The 25,684-nt window shown below is 31.8% G+C and overlaps 4 protein-coding genes across 4 annotated transcripts; 3 read left to right on the top strand and 1 right to left on the bottom strand.

The window, feature by feature from the left end:
- The first annotated feature begins 2,546 nt into the window (after positions 1–2,546).
- Positions 2,547–5,824, top strand: LOC109797146 (putative serine/threonine-protein kinase PBL28). The gene is made up of 7 exons (XM_020357080.2): positions 2,547–2,832; positions 2,930–3,117; positions 3,522–3,720; positions 3,805–3,968; positions 4,055–4,159; positions 4,962–5,084; positions 5,195–5,824. Exons 1-7 carry the CDS (start codon positions 2,763–2,765, stop codon positions 5,429–5,431), a joined length of 1,086 nt encoding a protein of 361 aa, XP_020212669.1. The 5' UTR covers positions 2,547–2,762; the 3' UTR covers positions 5,432–5,824.
- Positions 5,611–7,933, top strand: LOC145955946 (uncharacterized). Its single transcript, XM_083071493.1, has 2 exons — positions 5,611–5,629; positions 7,278–7,933. Exons 1-2 carry the CDS (start codon positions 5,611–5,613, stop codon positions 7,931–7,933), a joined length of 675 nt encoding a protein of 224 aa, XP_082927619.1.
- Positions 7,934–10,508: 2,575 nt separating this feature from the next.
- On the top strand, positions 10,509–19,565 carry LOC109810995 (RNA-processing, Lsm domain-containing protein). Its single transcript, XM_020374654.3, has 4 exons — positions 10,509–10,956; positions 11,029–11,109; positions 16,495–16,618; positions 19,128–19,565. The coding sequence occupies exons 1-4, from the start codon at positions 10,658–10,660 to the stop codon at positions 19,176–19,178; spliced, it is 555 nt and encodes a 184-aa protein (XP_020230243.1). The 5' UTR covers positions 10,509–10,657; the 3' UTR covers positions 19,179–19,565.
- LOC145955430 (uncharacterized) lies at positions 12,226–15,526 on the bottom strand. Its single transcript, XM_083070133.1, has 4 exons — positions 13,550–15,526; positions 13,279–13,466; positions 12,798–13,184; positions 12,226–12,706 (listed from the first exon to the last, which is right to left on the bottom strand). Exons 1-4 carry the CDS (start codon positions 14,950–14,952, stop codon positions 12,555–12,557), a joined length of 2,130 nt encoding a protein of 709 aa, XP_082926259.1. The 5' UTR covers positions 14,953–15,526; the 3' UTR covers positions 12,226–12,554.
- Positions 19,566–25,684: the final 6,119 nt, after the last annotated feature.

Genomic DNA, 25,684 nt, shown 5'->3' with positions numbered 1-25,684 from the left:
TAAAAAAAAAGAAGTGGTACTTCAAGCATCAAGAAATAAATGAGCACATATGCAAAAGAATTAGCGAGCTGACATACTGGATACATACTCTCCTATTTCTATTCAATTCTTTACATGTCAATAATCCATTCAATATTCTTTTTTCATTCACAAATATTCACTCCCTTAAGCTGGTGTAGAACACTCTTCTTTGGTATATACGCTTAATAAATAAGAGAAAATTAAGGAGTTTAAATGATATCAAATTTGCGGGTTTCATGTATTTTACTTTTTTTTGTATTGATTGGTTCATTTGCGCTAAAATTAGAAGGAATAAGTAAATAAGTAGTGGAAGTCTTTTTTATTTTTCGTTAGATGATATCAAACAAAATACATTATGATTCTTTCACTTAATCCCCCTTTATGTTTTCTTTTTATTAATTTAACATTATGTGTGAAATTAAAAAATATATATTAAATTCAATTAATATTATATACGTGACAATTAATATAAATTAAAGTTTCAATTGAACAAACTAAACATTTATGTACCACCAATCACATGAATCAACCGTTACAAGATTGTTTTATCTCTTAACTAATGATATATAATTTGAATTTAAGTAAATAATTGTGTTATATAGTCAAGGAAGACTTTGTCACATATAATAGTAGACTCGACCAGATTGTTTCCAATACAAGATACATGTAATTTATAAAAAAAACTAAATATTTATTCCTTTTTCATCGATATAATATTCTTTTATCTATAATAATCAATTCGGTGCCAAGAAAATTTACAATTCATACTATTTGTTAAGCCAACTAAATCACCATTATAATATATATCTAAATTAATTCAAATTTTGAAAAATAAGATTAATTAATTTAATTTTGTTTTAAAGAATAAGATTTATTCTATTATTAACTTGTTCTAACATGACTTAAAATATATTGTCATTTATTGACGATGATGTTGTTTTTGTTTAGTCTCATGTTCTTCAAGAGGCAAACTAAATTGCACACAAGTTAGTTTATATGATAAGTTTTTTTTTGAGAATTTAGTGTGTGTTTGTTTTTCCGTTTCATTCAACTGAATGTCAATCCATCTCTCATTTTGCTTCTAAGTTTCTATCTTGGAAAGTGGAAAAACTCAGTTAAACGGTATTGAAACGATAAAACAAACACACCATTAGACAAGTTAGCTTATGATGAGAAGTCTCTTTTTGAGAATTTGCAAGAATTTATGATTTTCTTGTATTGGTTTAGTTCTTAAGGATGATGTATGTTCAACATTTTTTTGTTGTAAGTTTTAATAAATTCCATCCACAAGAAAGTATAGAAAAGGATTTATGCATGACTCACATGCAATATGGACTTATTTTTTTAATCACATACATATACATACAAAATGTGTGTATATAGATATAGATTGTTTTCCTTTTTCTTTTCTACACTATAAAAGAAGTCTAGAGTAAAAGGAGGTAAGGAAAATTCCAAATAAATATCGGTACTATTTTGAGTTTTTAAATGTGATGTAAAGAATCTCACAAAAATATGAAATTGTGGAAAATTTTACACAATTTTAAATGTAAAGTTTCCATCCTTTTCCCTTTGCTTCATTTTTTTTTATTCTTTCTTCTCCGAATTCCTAAACACACCATAAGTAGCACAAATGAGGAAAACGGAGTAGGACAAACCAGAATACTTCAACCACAATCAAGTTCCTGGACACTGTTTGACCAAAATAAAGGACTGAAAAGAAGAAAAACTCCTGCTCTTTATTTTCCACAACCTCACAAGTTTTGAAATGCTTGATTTTAGGAGGGCTTATTTCACACAAATTGCTATTGCTTGCAAATATGATAACCTTCTAAAAGTCTCCCAAGTATTTTTTTTCTTGCCATAGATTTAACGGGGATGCTAATTGACTAACAAATAGATATTGCTTGTTGGGTCCCACATTAAATGCTCATGTATGAGTAGATTACTTTTGTTCAATTGCCGATGATGAAGACATTAATAGTAACGATGACGGTTACACCATACAATAGAAAGATTTAGGAGCAATATTTATGATGAAGACTGAAGAAAGCAAATGAAAAGGACCTTCCAACCCCCAATGTGTTTTCAAGCTGCATAAACAAGTAAAACGTAAAATAGATGAAAATGGAGAATGAGGGTGCAGTTTCCATTTCCTTATCAAAGTAAGCACCCCACCACCACTTCCCAACCAAAAGACAAGCAAGCAGTGTCCACTTTTCCTTTCCCAGCTTTCTCTTTTCCTTAAAGTACATACCTCCCTCTTTGTGTTGTCTGCCCCAGAAAATCTTGTATTTTTTTTTAACAAGGTATTAATACAAAATATTTATCTCTAAAAGTAATGATTAATTTTAACTAGAGATCATCAATGTATATAAAGTAAGTATTTTCTTTTACATAATTTATTTCATATTTAAAATGAGGATTAAAACTCTAGATAATTTTGGTAAGTGATTATAACAAAAAAAAGAAAAAAGTGCTGCCACTTGTCTCACTTGCTCCATATATACTCCAAACAGGATTCCCTTACTACGAAAATACTTTTATATGGTGCTCTCTCAAATGCATGCCAAGTACTATTCCAATGTGATTGATTCACTTCATGGTTCTTCTTGGACAAACCCACGTGTACGTATGAGGGTGTCATGGAATTATTAGTCATCTCCATTCAATTGAGCATTTGTTTTGTTACAGTCTACCATTTCAGCTCTTAAGACAGAACCATACAAGATAGAGCCACCATGCCATTTGGTTTGGTCTCAGCATGGAACAAGCGTAGAAGAAGCATGTCTCAAGATCATTCAGACCCTTGTATTTTCTTCCTCCTTTTCTTGTTATAAGCTTGTATCGAGTAATATCTTCATGCAACATCATCTAGTGACCAATTGCATATTCACTCTTATTTCAGGGATTTATAAACCTGCAGAGTTTTGGCAGCTTGAAGATCTAGCACCACAACCCAGAAAACGGAGGCATGCATCATCTGTTTTCACACTCAAGGAGATGGAAGAGGCAACATGTTCATTCAGTGATGGTAATCTGCTTGGAAAAGGAGGATTTGGTAGGGTCTACAGGGGCACTTTGAAGTCAGGAGAGGTAATGTGTTTTGAACATAAGTAATTTATAGCCCAAAAGAAGTCATCATAATTCTTAATATTTTGTGTAACATAAGTTGTAGCTTTCATAGAGAGATCATGTTTCTTAAAATTATTGGCAACACCATCATAGCACACGGAGTGAGTAATAGCAAATTAAATGAACAGAAATATGTGATATAGCTACAAATAAATTAAATAGCACATAGTAGTTGTAAGGTTTGTCCTAAAATATGGGAATCAGTCTAGTGTTCATATGATTGATTCTCGCAGTATTAAGATAATGCTCGGCCAGCAGAAATCATGTTTTGCAAGTGTAAATTAGTCTTTAATTGTTAATTTTGAGATACTTTGTGGACCTTGTTCATGAATATGAAAAAAACATTAATGCCTTTTGCACTGAAGGTTGTAGCAATCAAGAAAATGGAGCTGCCAGCGATTAAAGCAGCAGAGGGGGAGCGCGAATTCCGTGTAGAGGTTGACATATTAAGCAGACTTGACCACCCAAATCTTGTTTCTTTGATAGGATACTGTGCTGATGGGAAGCAAAGGTTCCTGGTTTATGAATATATGCATAATGGGAACCTGCAAGATCATTTGAATGGTTAGTCTTGGTCATGTACCCAAAATCCACATTATCTGGAAATTTTGTTACATCCAACTTCTGCTAATGAATGTCCAATTTTAGGAATCGGCGAAAGAAGAATGGATTGGCCTCTGAGACTCAAAGCCGCATTAGGAGCTGCAAAAGGGCTTGCTTATCTTCATTCAAGTTCTTGTCTTGGAATTCCTATTGTTCATAGGGATTTCAAATCCACCAATGTTCTTTTAGATGCCAATTTTGAAGCAAAGGTATAAATAAATAAACTCCCTGAGATGATTTATAACATGTTTGGCATGAATCATATACTGAGTCAAAATTAACAATCATGTTGTAGATATCTGATTTTGGGCTTGCTAAACTAATGCCAGAAGGACAAGAAACACATGTGACTGCCAGAGTACTTGGTACCTTCGGCTATTTTGATCCTGAGTATACATCGGTATGTATCCATGCCACAAGGATCGATTCTTTTTTGCAATTACATTTTTTGTACATGGTCAATTAATTTCACAGGTTTAAACATGTATTTAAGAATACCATAATCCATTTCAAGCATGTTGTTTTCTATTCACAAGTGATACAACCATGCAGCGCCTGCTAGTAGCCGTTGTATTAATTAATACAGACCGTAAGATACATTACTCACTCATACTAAGCCAGCAAATTCAGGAAATAATTGATGCAGAATAACTGGGCTTAAAATAATATTCAGGAAATAACTGTAGCAGAATTTTCTGGAATAGAGAGAGTTGTAAAGCCTGGCTGAAAAAAATAAGAGAAAATTTTCCATCTCATAAGAAGCATTGATTTTCACTAGTCAACCTTTTTTTTATTTATTTTTTTATCATGGACTTGATATGCACGATGTCTCAAAACTGACAACCAATAACTTAGTTGTATTCGTGAGATGAAACTTTTGTTAGTTAAATATTATTTTAACCTAAATAGAAGTTCAATCTAAAAGTTGATTCTATATTTTATGACAGACCTTATAATCAAAATTTCATATAAAATATCAAGATAATGAGAGAGTTGTGGTTTAAAAGTAGTTATTAGATAAAATGGTAAAAACAATTATGTATACCAAACAAACTTATTACCTTTGTTAGGAGTGCAGAAGTATAGATAATAAGACAGGAAAAAAAAAGTATAGATAATAAATACATATCATGTATATCTAAGTTGTTACGCAAGTGATCTCGGTCTGACATAATTAATTAATATGGTTTTGCTGTGAACAGACTGGAAAACTTACTCTACAAAGTGATGTTTATGCTTTTGGGGTTGTTCTTCTCGAGCTTCTGACAGGACGTCGAGCTGTAGATCTAAACCAGGGTCCAAATGATCAAAACCTTGTACTACAGGTACGTGATAATGGAAAATGATCGTTAATGTTGTATTGTCTAAATGGTTATTAAATATCCATAATACTTAAAGACTTTAATATATGTTTGACATTCAATTATTATTATAGGTGAGACACTTATTGAATGACCGCAAGAAGCTGCGTAAGGTGATAGATCCAGAGATGGCTCGAAATTCTTACACCATTGAGTCTATAGTCATGTTTGCCAATCTGGCATCACGATGTGTTCGTAGTGAGAGTAATGAGAGACCTTCAATGGTAGATTGTGTCAGAGAAATCCAAATGATTATCTATACAAATTCAAAGGGATTGGGAATGGTTATGCATAGCTTGAGAATGGTCTAATCAAATTAAATCCCAAGTGTTACTAGGTAGACTCAACGATTATGATATGGTTTCCAATCACTTAATATTATTCCTAAGTTCTTCAATTCATGTTAAGACCCCAAATTATTGGTAGCATGATTCTTAATAAAGCATTTTGGTAATTTGGATGATAGTATAAGAGACGAGGAAATCAATCCATGGTGGACTATGTAAAAGGTGTGCATTTCCAATTTCCATGGCTTGAAGAAAAGACTTCACTGGAAAATCTCCTCTAGCATCCTAACATTTATTTTATTTTGTTTTGGAATGGTTGGCTTGTTTCAACAGATTCGATACGCCACATTGTTCAAATGTATAAATTGATACATGAACCTTAGATTAACGCGTGATACCATGAGTGTTTTTTTTATTTATTTATTTATTTTTATTTTATTATCATAATGAAGAAAGAACCATTATTATCTAAATTAGTGTTTTTGAGTTATCTTCTATTTCTCCTTTTTTTTTCTTATCAATTTACAAGCTTTGCAATCTTCACCACCAATCGGCAGTGAAAAGGGGAGAAGTTAATCGTTGACTTAGATTTTATTTATAAAAAAAAAAAAAAAAAAAATGTTGTTTACAGCTTAAAAAATGTCTTTACCTCGTCGTGAACGGACATGTCAAGTTAACTATAATAACATTCATATCTCAAACAAAAATAATACGAGGAACAGGTATTTGTCATTACTCGTTACTCAATATTGGAATGTCGAAATCTTTAAGCTTGAAATGTTTTTTCAATTTTCTATTTATTAAGGAATTTTGAGAGACAATATTATTAAAAAGGAGTTTATAGAGAATTTGATGGAATTTTATGCGAATTGTGAAGGGGTCAAATAGTTATTTTTTTTTTTTTTATAGTTTTGATGATTCCAAAAAATGAGTTCACCTAGGATAAAGAAGGTGATGCAGTCAATACTACCATAGGTAGACATTTATATAAAAGGTAGACAAATACTGGATAGGGTGTTACTGGCTAATATGTTTTAAGGTAGATTTTGAACAAGCTTATATTAATTTAGTAAGTTGACAATATTTGTTTTATATGGATGGGTGGATTTCAAGGAAAAATGGGTTAAGTGATAAATTATACGGTTATAATTATTGATTACACGTTTAAAATGTGATTTAGAGCAAAAATACTAAAAAATTATAATTAATAATTTCTATTTTAATATGATTTATCACGTTGAAAATCTAAACTAAACACATACGTAATGTCCCAATTTTCAATGAAAAGGATTCGACTTTGCATATGAGGTCTGAGACATTGCATATGATGTGGTTATGGTGATTATTCCGGTTTGCAATTTTTCTTATAGATTTCTCTCTGGTATACTACTAGCTAGCTTAAAATTTCCTATCATTTGTCAGGAGAAAAAAAGACAAATATCTATTTTTATTTATAAAAATTATAATGATTGCAACATGATTTGAATTTATGATATTCTGCGTATAGTATTTCAATTTTACTCGTAAAATAAAGATAAATTATAAAAGTAAATGTAATTTATACTTCTTAACCACATATGTATTCAACCCATTATCTCGTTATTATGATCTCTCAGTGTCAAAAAGTAATGTCTTTTGCAACGTGCCGTCAATAAGTTTGCATGAGCAAATATTTACGTAATCAATATAATACCTAACAAGATTTCAACTTAGCAACAAGAAATGATATTTGAATGTGTTTCTAGTCTAATATGTTACATTATCACATCATAATTGGTAAGAATTTATAATACTTTTTAAATATTGTTACGTCACACCTTAGCATGCAAAAATGAATTATTGGAGCAACAATTATTGCAACAACTTACAGAGTATAGTCTTAGGCCGGAACAGGATGATTCATGGGGGTGGCAGAGTGAACTGTCTGGAAGTTATACAGTAAGGTATGCTTATCATGCTATCACCTCTGAAACTATAGCAGGATCTTATAATGATGTACCTAATTGTATCTGGTCGATCCCAGCACCACCAAAAGCCAAAATTTTTGTGTGGCGAATGATGAGTAGGGGTCTCCCGACGGTGGATAATCTGGCTAGGAGGAGAATTGTCCTCTCAGATAATGATGCATTATGTGTATTTTGTAAGAAGGATATTGAATCTGATTATCATTTGTTCTGTACCTGCCCGGTGGTGGACAAGGTATGGAAAGTTTGTCTCAATTGGATTAGCTGTCCTGCCCCCCTACCTAGCAACATTTTGGATCATTTCAACTTCATTCCTGGACCAATTCAACACTACGAACAGGTTGTATATTGGCGTTCCATATGGTTGGCAACTACTTGGACAGTGTGGAGGACAAGGAATCGTTACAGGTTCAATGATAATAGCTTCTCTTTTGAAAGATTGGTGAACGAGATTCAGGTTTACAGTTGGAGGTGGTTGTCATCATTTGTAAAGACATTCCGGTATACTTTTTCACAATGGTGCTATAATCCTGGTTTATGCATGTCTAGGTATATTCACTAAAATAATCTACATGTTTGGTTTGTAGTTTTCTTGACATAATTATTCCTTTCACGAGACTGGTATGTTTGGTTATGTTGTATACTATTTTATTTCTCTTTTGGTACCACTGGTACCTTTTTAATGAAAATTTTCTTAGCCGTTCAAAAAAAATGAAGTTGATGAAACTGATGTATATTTTAAAAAGAGTCATATTTATATTTTTAAAACTTTAATAATGAAAGAAATTGAAAAAGAAAACTAAATAAAGAAGATCTTTACTCATAGCATGCAATACAATATTGTCGTACATATAGTGAACTTAGCTATACAATTAACAGGCATCCGTGTAATAAAAATTAGTGTGTAAATATGATGTTAATTAGGTTAAAAAAAACCCTCAAAACGGAAATAACACCACGATTAAATGAGCCATTTATTCTGTCCAATGAGCCATTTATTCTCAACTATTTTATCTATTTTTATCAACATCTCGTATATAAAATTTTAATATCAAGTACAAATAAATAAAAATTATATCGTAAATAAGTAATCATCATGATACAATAGTTCAAGAGGAACTATAGAAGTATAAAAAATAATAATAATTCTTATTATTATACAATATTTTAAAGAACTATATTGACCCATCTAAATCATATCGATTGTGAGATGATTATTTGGCACCCTACTCTCACCATTAGAACCCTCTATGGTCTTGGTTACTCTTAATTATGCCACCCTCTCCAACAATTATTTGAGCAGTTATTATATGTTGTTTAGTGTATAAGATAGTAACGTTCTTATAATAATTTTTTTTAAAGATATATTAAGTGTAAGTTATTATAAGATTATATTAAATAAAGAATATAGTTTTTAAAGTATTTGTAATCAATAATTATTATTTATTAGGACAACAATTATATGTTGATATTATGTGAATTAATAGATAATCACCCACATCTCACAAGTCATAGATGTAAAATTATATCATGTCAACACACAAGTATAAATATTAGGAATAACATTTGTACTAAATAAATTCACTATGAGAAGACTTTATAATATAGTTATACAAGTATTACAAGTGTTTCTCATAAAAATTACAATAAAGTAATCCTTTGACTTGAATTTACTATTTTTTATACATGTAAGAGCTATAAATTTTAAAGTTATCAATATATTATATTGGATTTCAATGTTTACTTGGGCATTGGGAAATAGTGATCAAACTAGACAAGGATAATACTTTTATGTCTCGTATTCATTCAAGAAGAAAGGACAAATTATTTTTATAGTAATTTTGGTTGTGAAAGATATTGGACCACTAATTTTCTCATTGACTAGATGAAAATGATAGATATCAATCATTGTTATAATATTTAATATTATTACCAATTCAATAGAAACCTATATAGGACCACTCATATATAGCAAATATTTGAATAAGTAATTGAATTAAATATAATTTAATTAATTAACAAATATATTTAAGTAAATTATATTTAATTAAATAAATAAGTATATGGGTTTGTAGTGTACAAATTTAACGAGGAAGTGATATGAGGTTGTAAAAGTCTATAAAAAAACATGTTAATCTCACTCTTATATCAGTTATATGACTACTAAAAATTGGTGGTTTTGTGTTGTCATACAAAGCTCGACTCTTTTTCAATAGAGGTGTGAAAATAGAAGTGTGAGAATAATAATAAATATTTGGAATCATTATGTGGCGGTTAGAAACCATCACAATCTTTTTCAATATTAATATCTACATTTTTTTGATCACCACAAATATTTTTTAATATTTTTTTAACAAATACTAGTGGTTTTAAACTGCTACAATTATTCGATTAATCAATTAAAAATATATGGATTTGATTAAACATTAGTGACGCAAAATTTATATTATCGTCTTATGATTATTAAAAAAAATTAATAATTAATTTTTTCCCCTATTTTATTCCTCTTAAATTAAATAATCAAATTTTCATTTTATTTCTTACTATTTTTCACATACCTATTTTTATCTTTTTTTTTATTATTTCTCTTCACTCTATGTCTAATTAATTATTTTCCTCTCTAGAAAACACATCATAAATGAGTTTTTCTCCAAATTTAATAGTAAAAATTACCAAATTTTATAGTTTTTTAATTAATACTAAAGATGGTATTAATGTGAGTGTTTGACTGACCGATATTTATCATAAAATAATGCATGTATTCAAATGATTAAATATATTTTTAATCTTTAAATTTTTTTTAATTTTCATTTTTAGTTTCTAAATAATTTTTTTTTACTAGTTTTAGTCCCTAAACTTTTATCTATTTTCCCTTTTAGAAATGAACTTTTCCTCCATTAATATCTTTTGCTCCTAATGCCAAGAATTTTTTTTTCATATAAAAAATATTTTAGGAACTTAAAATAAATAAAATTTATTCAAAGACTAAAAATAAAGTTGATAAAATTTTTAAAATTGAAAACATATTTATTCCTTTGGGGAAAGAAAAAAAAAAAAGAAAAAGAAGAGCATAGGCATGGTGAGAAGCCCAATGTAGAGAGGGTGATGAAAAGGAGCCCAAATGGGAAAGATGGAAAGGGTCCAAAGAGCGAGGGCATTGGAAGGGTGAGGACAAGTTTAATATTGTGTGCAGAAAGAAAGAGACAAGTTGGAAGAGTCTTTGGTGGAAGAAGGAAGGGTAGAAGCAGAAAAGCAGAAGGAAAAAGAAAAAAAACCAAAAACAAAAATGGCGACGGAGGGTGCCAACAACATCAACCCTGACGACCTGGCTGTGGGCTGCATGCTCTCGATCAGGACAACGCTGGGCGACGAATTCGAAGGCCACGTTGTCACCTTCGATCGCCCCTCCAACATCCTCGTACTCCAGGAACCTTCCAAGCCCGGCCCTCGTCGAAACATTCGCTTGCTCAAGGCCAATTACATCAAAGACTTCACCTTTCTGGGCCACGCCCAAGACCCACTTGATCCCAACACCTGCTTCCTCGACCTCACTGCTCTCCAAGCACGGGAACATGTTGCCGTCAGGTTTTTTCTCTGCTTTTTTCTCCTTTAATTTCGTCAAATTCATGTTTGGCCTCTCATGATTTGCGCTTGCAGACAAGCGGAGGCTGATGCTGAGAGGATTGGGGTTGGTGTTACCAGCGAGGCACAGAGCATCTTTGATGCTTTGTCTAAGACGTAAGTGCTGTGTCACTCAACTGTTGTTCGACTTCACCACGTTAGTGTGTGTTGTCTAGTGTAAGGATACACTAATCTTTGATTTGAGTTTTGAAACAAATAGGTTTTGGAGCATGGCATGTATAGAATAGAATATTTGTAGGCTTTTGTGAAAATGTGCAGCTTAAAAGGAATTAATAAACAAATAGGATATTTGTAGTTGTGCTTGTCAAATTCTGCATCCAAGACCCACATCAAAGGAGGAGTTACATATATTAGTCTCTGATGTTTTACGTCTTGGATCCACGTTTTAAGTTTCTGGTGCTGAACCAGACACAGGCTTAATTGAGTAGGGAAATGAAAATGGGCAAACTAAGCCAAAGGGGGGAATCCCCAATTTTAACTGAAACTCTGTCATTTTGTTTTGGAAAACAGTGTGAGATGCGTTTTGGGAACTATACGTGTTGATGGCACACTATAGTGGTGTAGTGGAGCAGAGCAGCCCTAGGTTGCTATGGGATTCAAGTAGAGAAGCAGTTTTCAATAGCGGCTTTTCACTTGCTTTAGCGGGGATTCTGGGATTATAGGATTCAAAAACCCATTTTTATCCCTAAAACAATGTTGTTTAGGGTATTTTGAGTAAAATTGTGATTTCTCTCCCATTTTCTAATGCATTTTTTGCTTCATAGGCATAATAGGATTAAAAACTCCTTTTTGACCATTTCACAAAAAGGTTAATGATAGAACACTGACATACCAATACTATTGGAAAACGACTGAAGAGAGTATAAGCAAGCTCAGAGAAAGAGTATTCGCTGTCAAATAAAACAATACCATAATGGCTAACTAACTTCTGCAGCCCACCTCTCTAGTATCTAAGCTACTTTGAGAAACAACATTGCCAGCTTAGCAAAGGTTAACAATTCTAATTATCACCCCCCTGATAACATTCTTGTTCTTACACATACACACTTTCCAAACTTGTGCTTCTCATCATGGTAGTTGAATCGAGATACAAATAATGTATCGGAAGGCTTATTTTTTGAATCGTGAATCGAATCGTATCGTGAATCGTAAGATTCATGATCAATAAAAACATAGTGTATATATATGCATACAAGACATATAAAAATGAAGTCATACATAAATATATAGTAATTAGTAACATATAAACTTCAATACAAACAAAGATACAATTATACAAATAAAAACAGTCTCAAAGCCAAAAGAAATGACTGCACAGTTCAACAACAAAGCCTCCAAAAAAAATCATTGTTGTTGCTAAATATATGCATATACCAAGGACTGATTGCTATTCTAATTCAGCAATATAGCTACCCAAAAAAAATATTAGTGTTGTTGCAGCATAAACTCAGCAACAAGTGGTGCTACTGCCACACAAATTCTGCCACACAAATTCAGTCATATGGCCTCAAAAAATCTATACAAAATGCCCCTATCCAAGATCATTCATCATCCCCAACCCCAAGATCTACATCACTCAAGTCATCTTCATCTTCTAATATCAAAAGTTCTTCTTCTTCATTATCTTCAATTTCATCCTCATCTTCTATTATTGATTTTCCCTTACCAATCTTGGCATTCAAGTTTCTTGGACCTATGTAATCAAAAGAAATAAGAAAATAATAAGGTCTAGTTCTAATTCCAACTTCCAAGTTCTAAACTAACTTTTAAATATAAATAATTACCTCTCTTTCTTTTCTTCTTTGGAGCTCCCTCATCAACACCAAAGCACTCATGTACATCCATCCATGAGGCATCAATAGGCAAGCAAGGATTCTCCTTTTCGGTGATCCATTCATCATCGGATTCAATATCTGACAAACATATGGGATCATAGGTATCTCCATTCTCTTCTCTACTATTTTGCCTCATCTCAAGTTGAAGATTATATTTGACATATACAAGTGCATTTAATCTTTGTTGCTCCAATCGATTTCTTCTCTTAGTATGCACTTGGTCAAATGTACTCCAATTTCTCTCACATCCCGTGGCACTACATGTAAGACTCAAAATTCTCATGGCCACCTTTTGTAACTCTTTACCTCTTCCACCGTAACTCTCCCACCAAAGAGCTACAAAAAAAATGTATTTATTTTACAAATGTAGTTATTAATTATTATGTATTATGTTTATGATATTAATAAAGAGTAAAAATTAAAGGGATACCCGGTTGTTTCTTATCTCTAGTAGCTATTGCCATGTCCATTCCAAAGATCTCCTTAGCTCCCTTAAACTTTTCAAGTTGTTGATCTATTATAACTCTTGTCCTTATATCCGGAACCATTCTTTGAAAGGTTTCATATAAACCAATTAACACTTCACTATCCGGATTGAAGTTCTTGTCATAATGATACCTAACCAAATAAGAAATAACTTAGCTACTAGGCACAAAGAAAATAGTAGTTCTTAAAATGATAATTATTTTTAAATAATTTACCTAGGATTGAGATAATAGGCAGCTGCATGAAGAGGCCTATGAAGCTGCAGATTCCACCTAGTGTCAATAATCTTCCACACTTTTTTATACCTTGACTCTTGCATTTGAAAGTTTTGAGCAATTTTCTCTTTAGCCCTATCCATTGCTTCATAAATGTATGGTGAGGCTGGCTTTGAATCACCATCTACAAGCCTTAACACTTTCACAAGTGGAATCACGCACTTTAGACAATATGTAATTGATCTCCAAAATCTATCATCACTCAACACTAGGTTCATGACTTGCTTAGCCTCACTTTTACTAGCATGTGGACTAGTAGCCCATTCCTCCGATGCAAACATTGATCTAAGAGCATTCTTTTGTTGTTTAATGCAATTTAGTGTAAGATAAGAAGTTGCAAATCTTGTCACAGCTGGTCTTGCTAATTCCCCTCCATTGGAATATTGTCTATACAAATTAAGGACCCATGTATGCCTATATATGTAGGTAGTAATCTTCTTTGCATTAGCAATGGTATTATAGAATACCGGAAGCTCTCCAATGTCCTCAAGGATTAGATCAAGGCAATGGGCTGCACATGGGGACCAAAATAGTTTGGTTCTCTTCTCCATTAACATTTGTCCAGCAGCCACAAGATTAGAAGCCCCATCCGTCACAACTTGGACTACATGCTCCTCCCCAATTTCTTCAACAATGTTGTCTAACAATTCAAACATTTTTTTCCCATCCTTTATCACATCACTAGTATCAATAGATTTCAAAAAAACAGTCCCACTTGGACTGTTAACAAGAAAATTAGTGAGTGATCTTCCTTTTCCATCCGTCCAACCATCACACATCAAGGTGCATCCCCATTTCTCCCAATCACTTCTATATTTCTCTAAGCTTTTTTGGATGTTGTCAACAGCTTTCTTCAAAAAAGAAACCCTCACCTCATGATAAGTTGGTGGCTTCAAACCTCTCCCATATTCTCCAACAACCTTCAACATTTGAATAAAAAGAGGACTCCTTACCAAATTAAATGGTAATGCATTACCATAAATGCATTTACAAATTTCTTGAATCACAAATTCCCTATCTTTACAAACTTCATTCATTGTCTTTTGTTGGAAAATTTGAAATGTTCCCTCTTTTCCTTTTACTGTCCCATTCTCTATATTCAAGCAATCCTCTTTCTTTTTATCTTTAGTTTCCAAGAGCTTGACAAATATTTCCTTCACATCATCCGGAACACTTGTGCAAGCAATCACATTTTCCTTTGTTCCCGCAAGATGATGTTTCATCCTTGAAATACCACCCCAACAAACATGAGAACAAAACTTACATTTTACTTTGAGTCTATTTGGAGGGATACTATCACAATAGTTCCAAGTGATATCCGGCTCTCTTTTTGAATGACCCATTTTTTAATGGCCTACCAAGTACCAATAAATAGAAACTTAGACAGCAGCAAGAGAGGGAAGTTGTAGAGGGAATAACAAAGAAAAAAAGAGAGAACAAGTGAAGGAATGGACCACAAACAGCAACCCAAACAGCAACAAGAAGGAAGCCCTTACCTTGGAGTCTTGGACCACGAACAGCAACCCAAGCAGCAACAAGAGCAACCCAATCAGCAACAAGAAGGAAGCCCTTACCTTGGACCACGAACAGCAACCCAAACAAACGAAACAGAGAAGTTGGACCACGCAAATGGACCACAAAAAGTGAAACCCACTAAGTGGGTCATGTACAGGGAGTCTAAGCGGGAGTTTCTGTCTCATTTCGTTTTTTTTTTTTAAAAATCATTTTTTTAGGGTTTTTAGAACCGGGTCGTGCGTGACCCGACCCGGTTTCGGGGGTGACCCAAAATGTTCAGAATCGTGCGATTTCTCCTATGAATCGCGATTTTCCGATTCCGAACACGATTCAAGCGATTCGCATACGATTCGTAATCAAAAACGATTCTACATGCGATTCGAATCGCGGAGGCTCTGTATCGTATCGTACGATACGTATCGCGAATCGTGCGATACTTACTACCATGCTTCTCATGATTTGGGCTCAACAGCGGGTCTCTATCACTTCCTGGCCCTGGAAGGACGGCCTTGTCCCCAATGCTGAGATGGGGAAATTGACTGCACAAGTTCATTTCATCCTCCCATGTTGCATCCCCCATAGCCAAACCCTTTAACTGCACTAAAATATGTCTCTCTGTTTCTAGTAATTGAAACCTCCCTAGTCCCTAAATAAAAAATATGAAGGGAATGGGAGCTTGTTCTTTTTATTTTTTCTTTGTGGGGCTAAAAGGAGAAAGGAAAACACCTGATCATTTTGGAGTATGCATACTTTTCGAATCAGAATATAGATGCTAGAAAAATTGATATATCTTTGTTTTCTTGTTATTAGATTTTTAAGTTGTAACATGAAACAACAATTATTATCTATAAGTTGTGGATGTTAACTAATTCAATACTTAGACCTTTTAATATGATTTCTGACTCTGTCAGCTGTTCTCATCCCTAACCATATAATTATACTACACATTGTATATTCTTTATAAAATTTTAGTCTCTCCTTGCAGTTTGTATGTAGTTATTTAGTTAATGGTCTTGTGATAATGTGCATAAGCAAATGCAATTTTTATGGATACTTGGATAGCGGCTGTACTTTACAGGGATAGTATCCATCTAATTTTATGCATTTTGGGGGTCAGTTTTTATTTGTTTTCAAATTAAAAAATTGGGGATCACTTAATACCACAAGTTGCACTCATGCCACAAGTTGCACTCTTTAGGTATTCTGGATCACTTTTTTGGTTCTTGCCTCGGCATTAAAATCCCCAGTCCCCACATGCCTTAGGGTGCTCTTTTTGGTCTTTGCCTTAGGATCTTCACTTTTCTAACTTTTATATATTTTTCTCAGTAGATTTAATTTCTTTTTAACTGATGACATTAGCATGTACGCAGGCTTCCAGTCCGCTGGGACAAGACAGTCATTGTTGTGATGAATGAGGTGCGTGTCAGCAGTCCATATCACCCTGAATCTGTTTTTGGAGGTACTCCTGCTGCAAATGATCGGGTGAAGAAAGTGGTAATTATCTTTCTTTTGCTATGTTATGATGCGTCTAAATGTTTGTATTTATGGCATGTCAAATATCATATAGATTGCTATAGCAGTATGTGCACTAGAGTTGCTTGTGCATAGGGCTTTATTATAATTTTAAAAAAAAGTACATTACTGAAAGCAAAATGAAAACTTAATCAAGAGAACTTTGTTTTCCTTTAATGTTAATTATATTTGATTTTTTGAAAAGCTTTTTAAGTTGTAGTATAACCAATAATTTGAAATGGCATAGTGATGGGGGGTTTGGGTAGTTTTTAGGTGGTTATGGGTTCAAATCTTTATGCATGATTTTCAACGGTTGTGGCAATGTTGTTAAAAAATGGTTATGGCACCACCATGGCTGTATGGGGTGCCGTTTTGTAGCCTCTCCGCCAGTTGCTACCCGCTGATGTTATCAAATAACCATTATGGTGCTGCCATAAAGGTATAACGTGGCATTTTTGAACCCCTCCACCATTCGCTAATATCCACTATTTTGTGTATTATGGCGTTGTCTGCCATTTCCAATATGGCGCCTGCTATTCACCTGGTGTCCATGGCGTGTGATGTGGTTATGGTGGAAATTGCAGAAATTTAGGCCTAAAATGGATAAAATCCCTAAGAAAAATGAAAAAAGAAGAGTTTGGGCCATGTAATCTGATCCAACCCAAGGCCCAACATGTTTTAAAAAACCCTACAAAGATTCTTGTATTCCAGATATTAAACGTAACACAGCTACTGTTTCTTCCACCTACCATCTCTGCTCTAGTAATGACCATCTCTGCTCTGATGACGACCATCTCCAACAAACTTGACTTCATTTCCCATTCTCTTCATCTAATTATTTTTTGTTCTTTCTTTTACCTGTTCGTTTTTTGAATTCTATTTTTGATTTTGGTTGTTCTGTTCTTTCTCTGGTTCTACTCATTTCTTTTTCTCCAAGGTTGTTAAACTCGAGAGTTTAGGTAAATTCGTGGAGGATTTGTAAACTCGAATCGTAAATTGTTAGTTTACGTCATATTAAAATAATATTAAAAATCTAACTTTATATGTACCAACAGACAGAAATAATAAAATATCATACTGGTCCTAAGGCATAAACAATAAAATATCATACTAGTAATGAGTAAAAGTTATCTAGAGATATTCAAATCAACAAAATAGTGAAAATATGATAACTACATAGGACATAAGTAATAGAGTAATTTGTAACAAAATTTTAAATTAAAATTATCCATAGATGATTAAAGTAAAATTCCATTAGTAAAATCTAAAAAGTAAAAGCTTTGTAATGTTAAAATTTTTAACATTTAAACCTTTCACTGTTGTTATTGTTACTGTCTTCCTCCTCACCATCTTCATCATTGTTAACCAATGAGAAGGGTCTGGTCCTGGTAATGAGACTGTTGAACAGCAACGAGCAGGGGCAGTTGTGGATTTCTTGAATAGCAGAGCCACATGTTATGTGTCTCTCCATCAAGAAAGGGGAGGAGAATGATTTTAGGTCCAACAGTGTGAATTGAATAAGATATTACAGGGGAGGGTTTAAATCAATTCAATACGACGTGGTGGTGTCAGAAAATTCTAATTTTTTTTCTTCTAAAATCGTAAAACCACAACAGATTTGTGAGTTTAACGAGTTCACTGAGTTTATTCTGTTTTTGATTACAATTATTTATATTTTTTATTAGAAATATTATTTTGGTTTTATATTTTAATTCTTTTGTTTTAATTTTATTTAAAAGCCTATTATTTTTCAATCATTTTTAATACTTTGGGTTATGTTTGTTAATTCTTTTTTAAATTCAGATATATTTTTATTATATTTTCAACTTGTCTTATTTAATTGTTATTCTTTATTTATCATTTTTAATCACCATTAAGTCTTTGATGGGTGTTATGACATTATTCTTTTGAGACTAGAGGTATTTTCTTGAAATTTAGTGTATGATTATGCTGTTTTTAATTTATCTATGCTGTCTGTTTAATTTATTTTTAATGTTTATTTTTATTTTTATTTTATACACACACACACACACACACACACACACACACACATATATATATATATATATATATATATATATATATATAAATTAATTTTTTGTTTACCATGGCATCCGTCATAAGCTGCCACACCATCCGCCATATGTACATGGTGGATTTTTGGCTTACCGCCATAAGCCACCATCCATTATTGATGACATTGGGTTTTTATCACAGTTGAGGTAGTGCTTTCATTTTGAATACAAAAATTGCAAGAAATTGAGAGCAAATGTAGTCCATAAGGTCGCAATTTCAGTTGCATACTGCAGTTTAAATTTGTTGAATCAATCTTCAGTGATTTTTTATGACCATTTAAGGAAAACATGGCATTCTATTTTTTGATATATAATTTACCCTGATAGTCTTATCAAAATAATCCATTTGTGTAATGCAATTTTTTTTGTTAGGTAGTACTTGGTTAATATTGATTTTTCATTTTCCTCTTTTGTAGCTTGAGTTTGAGAGGAAGAGGTTGCAACTTCGCAGTTCTGGTGGTCAGTAAAGTTTCACATTCACATCCTTTTATGGTCAAGAAAACACCTCCATGGAGGAAACATATGGGTATGATGCTTTTAACAAAACCCTATACAAGAGGGTTTTCCAAGGCATATTCCTGACTTCAGATATCTTTTGATTATCTGCTGTCTTGAGCTCTCAAGTTCTGTCTTGCTTATGGAGTTCATTTGAGGTACTTCTTCCGGATTCTTCTTAAGAGTGAATGCTGAAGCATATGATTTATGGTGTGTTACACTTGGAACCCGAATAGGTGACTGGGTTATATAATTTGTCGCTTTGCTATTGGGAAGTTTAACCAATTACAATGAGCTAACATGAACTCAAAATGACTCTAATTTGTTCCTTATATAATAAAGCAAATGCTTTGGATAAATCAAGCTAACATTCCTACCCGAAGCTTTCTAGTTTTGTTCATTTATTATTTCTCAAAGTTCATGTGATATACTTTTTTTGTTTATTAGGCTGTCCATACTTTGATTAGGTTTGATTGTCGTTGTTTTTTGAATTTTAATCCTCTTCAGATACATCTTTGGTAATTTTTTTTGTTGCATTTTCCGGAGAAAGGGGAAAGCTTGGAAGAGACAAGACTTGAGAAGTTATTTTTTTTTTTTGGGGAATGCTTTCCAATTCCCTTTGAGATAATCCTCAAATATAAACCAATGAAAGAACAAATACGTCCCAGTTCTTGAGTGCTTGAACTTAACAATTCTTTGACATGTTCTGAATTAGTGCTCAACAACTAGATTTGGAGGTTGTGGTCTTCATCTTTTATATCTTGTCTTTATCATCTTTGAATTGTTGTCATTCTCTTTGTTCAAGTCTGATTTGGAGGCTTAGTCCTTGTCTTTTGTGCTCTACATGGGTCCATTTTGAAGGTTCTGGTTGTGTCTCATCTCCATCCATTATTAGTTGAATTGTTTTGTAAGTTGGAGCTAGTTAGATGATTGGTTATAGTTAGTTGATAGGTGTCTTTTATTTTATTCATAAGAATTACAATGACACAACATGGTTTGAACCTAAGACTCTTTGAATACTACCCTCAATCTCCCATCATTAGGCCGATCCTAGTGGTCCTGCTAATCTACTTTTATGTAAGCCACATTTAGGCCTAATTGTATTTTCCTCAATTTTTCAATCATTTCTTTGTTCTTTTCTCTCATTTTTCTGAATTTTCTTCTCTTTGGGCTCTATCATGCTTCTCAACCTGGAATGAGGGTGTTGGCATCTACCAGGAAATGGAAATTTCCTTCTTCTGTGTAGAGCTCCCCAAAAACTCATATTTGTCTTCTTTCCCTTGCTTTTTCTTTCATGGATTTCTCACTACAATTTTTCTTCTATCAAACTCGGATCGAAACTTTCTTCCAATTTACCCAAGGTTCAATGTGATTTCTCTCTCTGTCTCTCTCCCACCCTTCTCCAAAACTCAAGATTCTGGTATTTCCATGAAGCAGTCCGAGGTTTTGGTTCTCAAACTCTTCATTGGCTTTTTTGCTCCGATTTCAGCAATGAGAATATTTGGTTTTCATTGAAATCTGGATGTGTGGTTTCTTGGAAGGGCTTAGTTTCTTGAAGATTTAACTAGAGTTCGGTTGTTTGAACCTTTGAATGTTCCATTTGTGGTGTTTTTCCGGTCCTGCTCAGTGATATTAAACCAAATGCTGCTATGCTTGTGATGGCACAGAGGCAGTCAAAATTTATGGTCATTCTTGGTTGGCTTCATGTTGTTTTTCCCTTTGTTGGCAAGAATATGTGTCTTTGCTTTTTTCAAGTCACGACCCTACAATTGCACAGGTATGGTTATAGATATTAGTGTTAACCTCAATCTGCCACATCACCACCTCCATGTTTCATACAATTCTCCATCTTGGAATCTGATGACATGGCTATGCTTAAGGTGTCATTGTACTTGGTGTTTCAATGAAGCTAGCACTATTTGCGCTCTTGATTTCTTGACATTGTAACATTGTTCGGGCTCATGAGATATAGGATTGCTTGATTGTTGATTGACATTAGATGGTACAGTGAGCGTGGCTTAAGGAAGTTGGAGTTGAATATTTTCAGGAAAATGGTGTACTCTAGATCTCTCATTTTTCAGGCTTGGTGAAGGCCTGTTTTTGGTTATTTTGGTTATTATCATCTTTGGTTAGTTTGATATCTCTTTTATTTTTGTCACTTGGTGAGTTGAATTTGTGCTCACAAAGAGTTTGGTTTTAGACTTCTAGTCCCCTTTGAGGACAGATTCAGTTTCTTTAGTAAAGGATTGGTTTGCATTCTAAGAGGACTTTGATTGAAGCTTTTGCTTATGGTGGTTAAGCATTAATGTGGGCTTCTGCAATTGATGGTTAAACATTGATATTTTTGTTTCGTTTTGTCTTGAATGGTTGTCTCACATTTAACTGAACTCTTGATGGTTAAGCATTGAGTGTAGTTTCTGCCAGGTGTGAACCCTCTTGCCCAAGTTGACCTTTTTTGTCGATTACTACCACATTTGTGATTTTTCTGGCATCCCACAATGCACATCACGTTCTATTTTGTTGATTTGATTACGAGTTGTACTTTTTACCCATGTTCTAATTGTATTTCACTTTGCATTACTCATCCTAAGCTGTACGTGCTAAGTATGTAGCTTCCATCTTGCCGTGAAAGGGGGGGAGGAGGTGTTGAGACATTAGTTAATTTGGTTAAGAAGTTGGAGTTACATAGATGGTTGGTTATAGTTAGATGAAGAGTCTAAAGGTGTTGATTCTGCTTGTTTATATGACATGTAACACTTTGTTTGGATTGGATGAATTGGGAGGAAGGGTAATGAGAGGGATTTAAATGGGAGGGGTTGTGGGAAATTCATTAGTTTGGTTAGAGGAGAAATGGGGTAGAAATTTTTGGGGGGAAAAATTCTGAGCCACACAATACAGGAATGAGAAAATTATCACATAAATTAAATGTCTTACATGTTTGCCCTTCTGTTGAAAAAACGCCATTGCAGAGGACAAATGTAACTAGATTATTGCAAAGGAAATGCCATTTCACATGTTAAAATGTGAGTTTTTGTTGCTGTTCATTCGACAAGTTAATGGAACAAATGAGGCTATGCATGAAGATATTAGGCACGTATCAGGGTAGCAATAAGCGGACTAATATTCCCAGCCAATCAATTCCGCTGAACAATTATCCAAATTCAACTTATAATAACTGTACTAAACTTAAAGAAATTCGTCTAAGTTGAATTGAATTGCATATTAGTTTATGTAAATTGAACTAAAATTTTCTTTTGTTATATTGAATTGAATTTAATTACAATTTAAATTGTACTAAATTGTTATGATATTTTGAATTAAACTATTTTAACTTGTTAGTTTATCAAGACAGGACAAATAAACATAGGAGATTTCAAATCTAAAAATTAGTGATTCCACGTTTTTGATCAGGCACAATTTCTTTTGATTATTTTTTTTTTCCCGAAGTTTGGGTTGTTGAATTATGGGATTAATCCATCAAGATGAATCATTTTAGACACATTTAACTTTTACCTTTTTATAAAAATAGTTCAATTTTTATAGTTTAATTTAATTTTTAAACAATTTAATTTTTTATGAAATTAATTTAATTTTTTATAGTATAGTTTAGTTTAATTTGCCTCTAGTTTAGTTCAATTTTTTTTTGTTCACCCTTACTTTATTCTATATATATAAAGGATATGAATACTATGATTTACATTTCTAATATGCATTATTTATTGGATGATTCCATATTGAAAAAGTTTTGGTGATTTTGTACGATATCCCGTGATTCCTCTCAACGTGTAATCTACAACTTTTTCGATAAAAGAGTAGAGCGTCTGACTTCAAAAGTGGATTAACGGATGAGATGACCATTATTCTAATATTATATAAATTAAATAACTAATAATATATAAACTCAAAAAAAAAAAACTCAATTTATGCATTAAAATTTTCAAAATAAGAAATCATAGTACATGAACAAAAGAACAACCAGCACAAGTAAAAAAAAATGAAAATAACAAAAATTATTGCCTTAAGAAAAATGGAAGAGAAAAACAAAAAAGAATGAACGGTAAGAAAAAAAAGAAAAAAAAAAAGAAATCTGTATTTCAAGAAATTAGTCTTTAACACTTAATCGGATGATATCTAAGAAAACCAAAAAAAAAAAAAAACTATTTTTTGACGAATTTCGATTGTGACATATTAATGTGTATGGTTAGCGGCATAATGATACACTAATTAGTGCCATGCATAATATATTTTCGGTACCATGTCTTAATGTGAGATGAAGAACAAATAAGAGAAAGAATTCTGTTTATTCTTTTGCATACCTTTTTTATCTTTGTTTGGATAAACTCCTCTATTATTCATTCAAGAAGAAAATAAGAAGAAAAATAAAATAAATCTTTTCTAAAGTTAAAATTAACTTAGGCATATATAAGTTAATTTATAAGAAATATATCATTAGTTTCTCTGAAATGTGTTTTTTTATTATTATTTATATATAACTTAATTTTAACTTGTAATATATTATTTTTCTTTAGCCCACATAACAATGTTGCAATGATCTCTTCCGTAGTGAGACAATCTGTTTTTCCAAGCCTTCTGATTCAAATCATAAAAGGGAGCTTTTACTTTACGAAAAACGAAGAGTAATGATAGTTCAAACCGATGGAAGTAGCTATTTTCAAAACAGTGTATAGCCGAAAGGAACATAAAGCACCTTTAGTAAAAGTTGGAAATTATATACACAGGTTTAGTTTGTGTTTCGTTTTTATTATGAATGGTGCTTTCTAACAATGATGCTTCACTGGCTGTGGCTGCCATTTTCTAAACAAGGGTCCTAGGTGTGGGGGTAAACATATGTAAAGTACGCGTAAAGATGTTGTTTGTTGGTAACTTGATTATGAATTCAATGTTTTTGAAGTCAAATCACAACATTAGTGTTTCAAGGTTTCATCAGGTTTCTGTCAGGACTTTGAAGTCTTATCTTGGGATTGATCTACTTAAAAAAAAATGTGATGTAATATGACACTCATCTTATACTCATATAATAATAGATATTAAAACAATTATTATTTATACAATAAATATAATATATGTTTATATATAATTAAAAAGTATATATTGATATGTATATATTATTGTGATATATAATATATATTATTAAATATTATTCAAAATTAATATTAAAATTATATATATCAAATAAATTTATACTTTTATATATATATATATATATATATTATATTTATATATGGTGACATTTTTTTTTATATATCATTCTATATAATATTTGTTACAGTGATTTAAACTGAATTATATTATAGTTGGAGGATAATGGTAAACTTAAAAAGGAAATACCAACATGTATCGATAAGAGTAGTAAGGGCTCCGATTAATATGTCGTCTCGACTTAAAAATTTGAGTGTGGAAAGAGATTTTTTTTAAAAATTTTTTACTGAGAGATCTAACTTGAAAAATCAATGTTATAGTTATTTTTTTTAATGAAACTACATGTATTTTGAAAAAAAACAAACTTATTTAAACAATATAAATTTTTTTATATAAGTAGCAGAATTCTCCCTTTAAGCAAGTACATATTTACTACTCAAAACTTGGTTATTAAGTGAAAAATACTTTCAAAAACCAATAAAAAAAATGGGTTGGCCATAATTTTTTATATTCTATCTTATATGATTTTCTTTTATTTGCAAACAATTTACACTTCGTCTTTTACAATTTTATTCTTAAATTTCATTCCAAATTTTCTTTGCTACTCATCAACAACTAAGAATAAAATACACTTATCTTTTTTAAAAGAGATTATGTGCTCACTATTTTCTTGTTTTGAAAAAAAAGATTATATATATATATATATATATATATATATATATATATATATATATATATATATATATATTCTTTTCTTCCTCTATAAATGATATGTATTTTTCTTTAATATGTTACAATATAAATAAACCTTTTAATAGTGATCGAATAACTATGAATTTACTTTCCAATGATATTTTATCTTTTATACATAATAAATTTTAGTATCTCTACAACTAATTTTAAACATCCTGTGATTGATTTTAATATTTTAGAAGATAATAAAATTTTAAACATTTTATTGTGGGCTTTGAATTTGTATAAAAAAAAATTATTTTACCTTCCGAAGTGCTCAATTGGGTGATATTTTTGAATTTGCAAAATTAATAGTAAATATTCAAAACTAGTTATCTATCATATTCACAATCACATAAGAGGAAGAATGAATTTTAAAATGACAAAATTTAGATACAATTTCTTAAATATAATTAATACTTTTCTTTAATTAAAATTAGAATTTTATTTCAATAATATAGATTTATATTTAATTTATATTTAATGTACACTTTAATAATGTACATCTACATATATATTATTGAAGTATAAAACGCCATATTTTGATTGAAGAATAATACTATCTAAGAATTGTACTCAAGTTGTA

This window comes from Cajanus cajan, chromosome 3, assembly GCF_000230855.2.
Source record: "Cajanus cajan strain Asha chromosome 3, NIPB_CcT2T_4, whole genome shotgun sequence".
Classification (NCBI taxonomy): Eukaryota; Viridiplantae; Streptophyta; class Magnoliopsida; order Fabales; family Fabaceae; genus Cajanus; species Cajanus cajan.
This window is presented reverse-complemented; position numbering and strand designations above follow the sequence as displayed.

What these genes read in the sequence shown, in the direction of transcription:
- LOC109797146 (XM_020357080.2), top strand. Translation starts at nt 2,763, where the DNA reads ATGCCATTTGGTTTGGTCTCAGCATGGAACAAGCGTAGAAGAAGCATG. An exon ending in GCACTTTGAAGTCAGGAGAG is followed by an intron (nt 3,118 to 3,521) that starts GTAATGTGTTTT and finishes TTTGCACTGAAG; the next exon opens with GTTGTAGCAATCAAGAAAAT. An exon ending in ATGCCAATTTTGAAGCAAAG is followed by an intron (nt 3,969 to 4,054) that starts GTATAAATAAAT and finishes ATCATGTTGTAG; the next exon opens with ATATCTGATTTTGGGCTTGC.
- LOC109810995 (XM_020374654.3), top strand. Translation starts at nt 10,658, where the DNA reads ATGGCGACGGAGGGTGCCAACAACATCAACCCTGACGACCTGGCTGTG. An exon ending in CGGGAACATGTTGCCGTCAG is followed by an intron (nt 10,957 to 11,028) that starts GTTTTTTCTCTG and finishes TTGCGCTTGCAG; the next exon opens with ACAAGCGGAGGCTGATGCTG. An exon ending in TTTGATGCTTTGTCTAAGAC is followed by an intron (nt 11,110 to 16,494) that starts GTAAGTGCTGTG and finishes GCATGTACGCAG; the next exon opens with GCTTCCAGTCCGCTGGGACA.
- LOC145955430 (XM_083070133.1), bottom strand. Translation starts at nt 14,952, where the DNA reads ATGGGTCATTCAAAAAGAGAGCCGGATATCACTTGGAACTATTGTGAT. An exon ending in GCCTATTATCTCAATCCTAG is followed by an intron (nt 13,467 to 13,549) that starts GTAAATTATTTA and finishes TTATTTGGTTAG; the next exon opens with GTATCATTATGACAAGAACT. An exon ending in TAGAGATAAGAAACAACCGG is followed by an intron (nt 13,185 to 13,278) that starts GTATCCCTTTAA and finishes TTTTTTTTGTAG; the next exon opens with CTCTTTGGTGGGAGAGTTAC.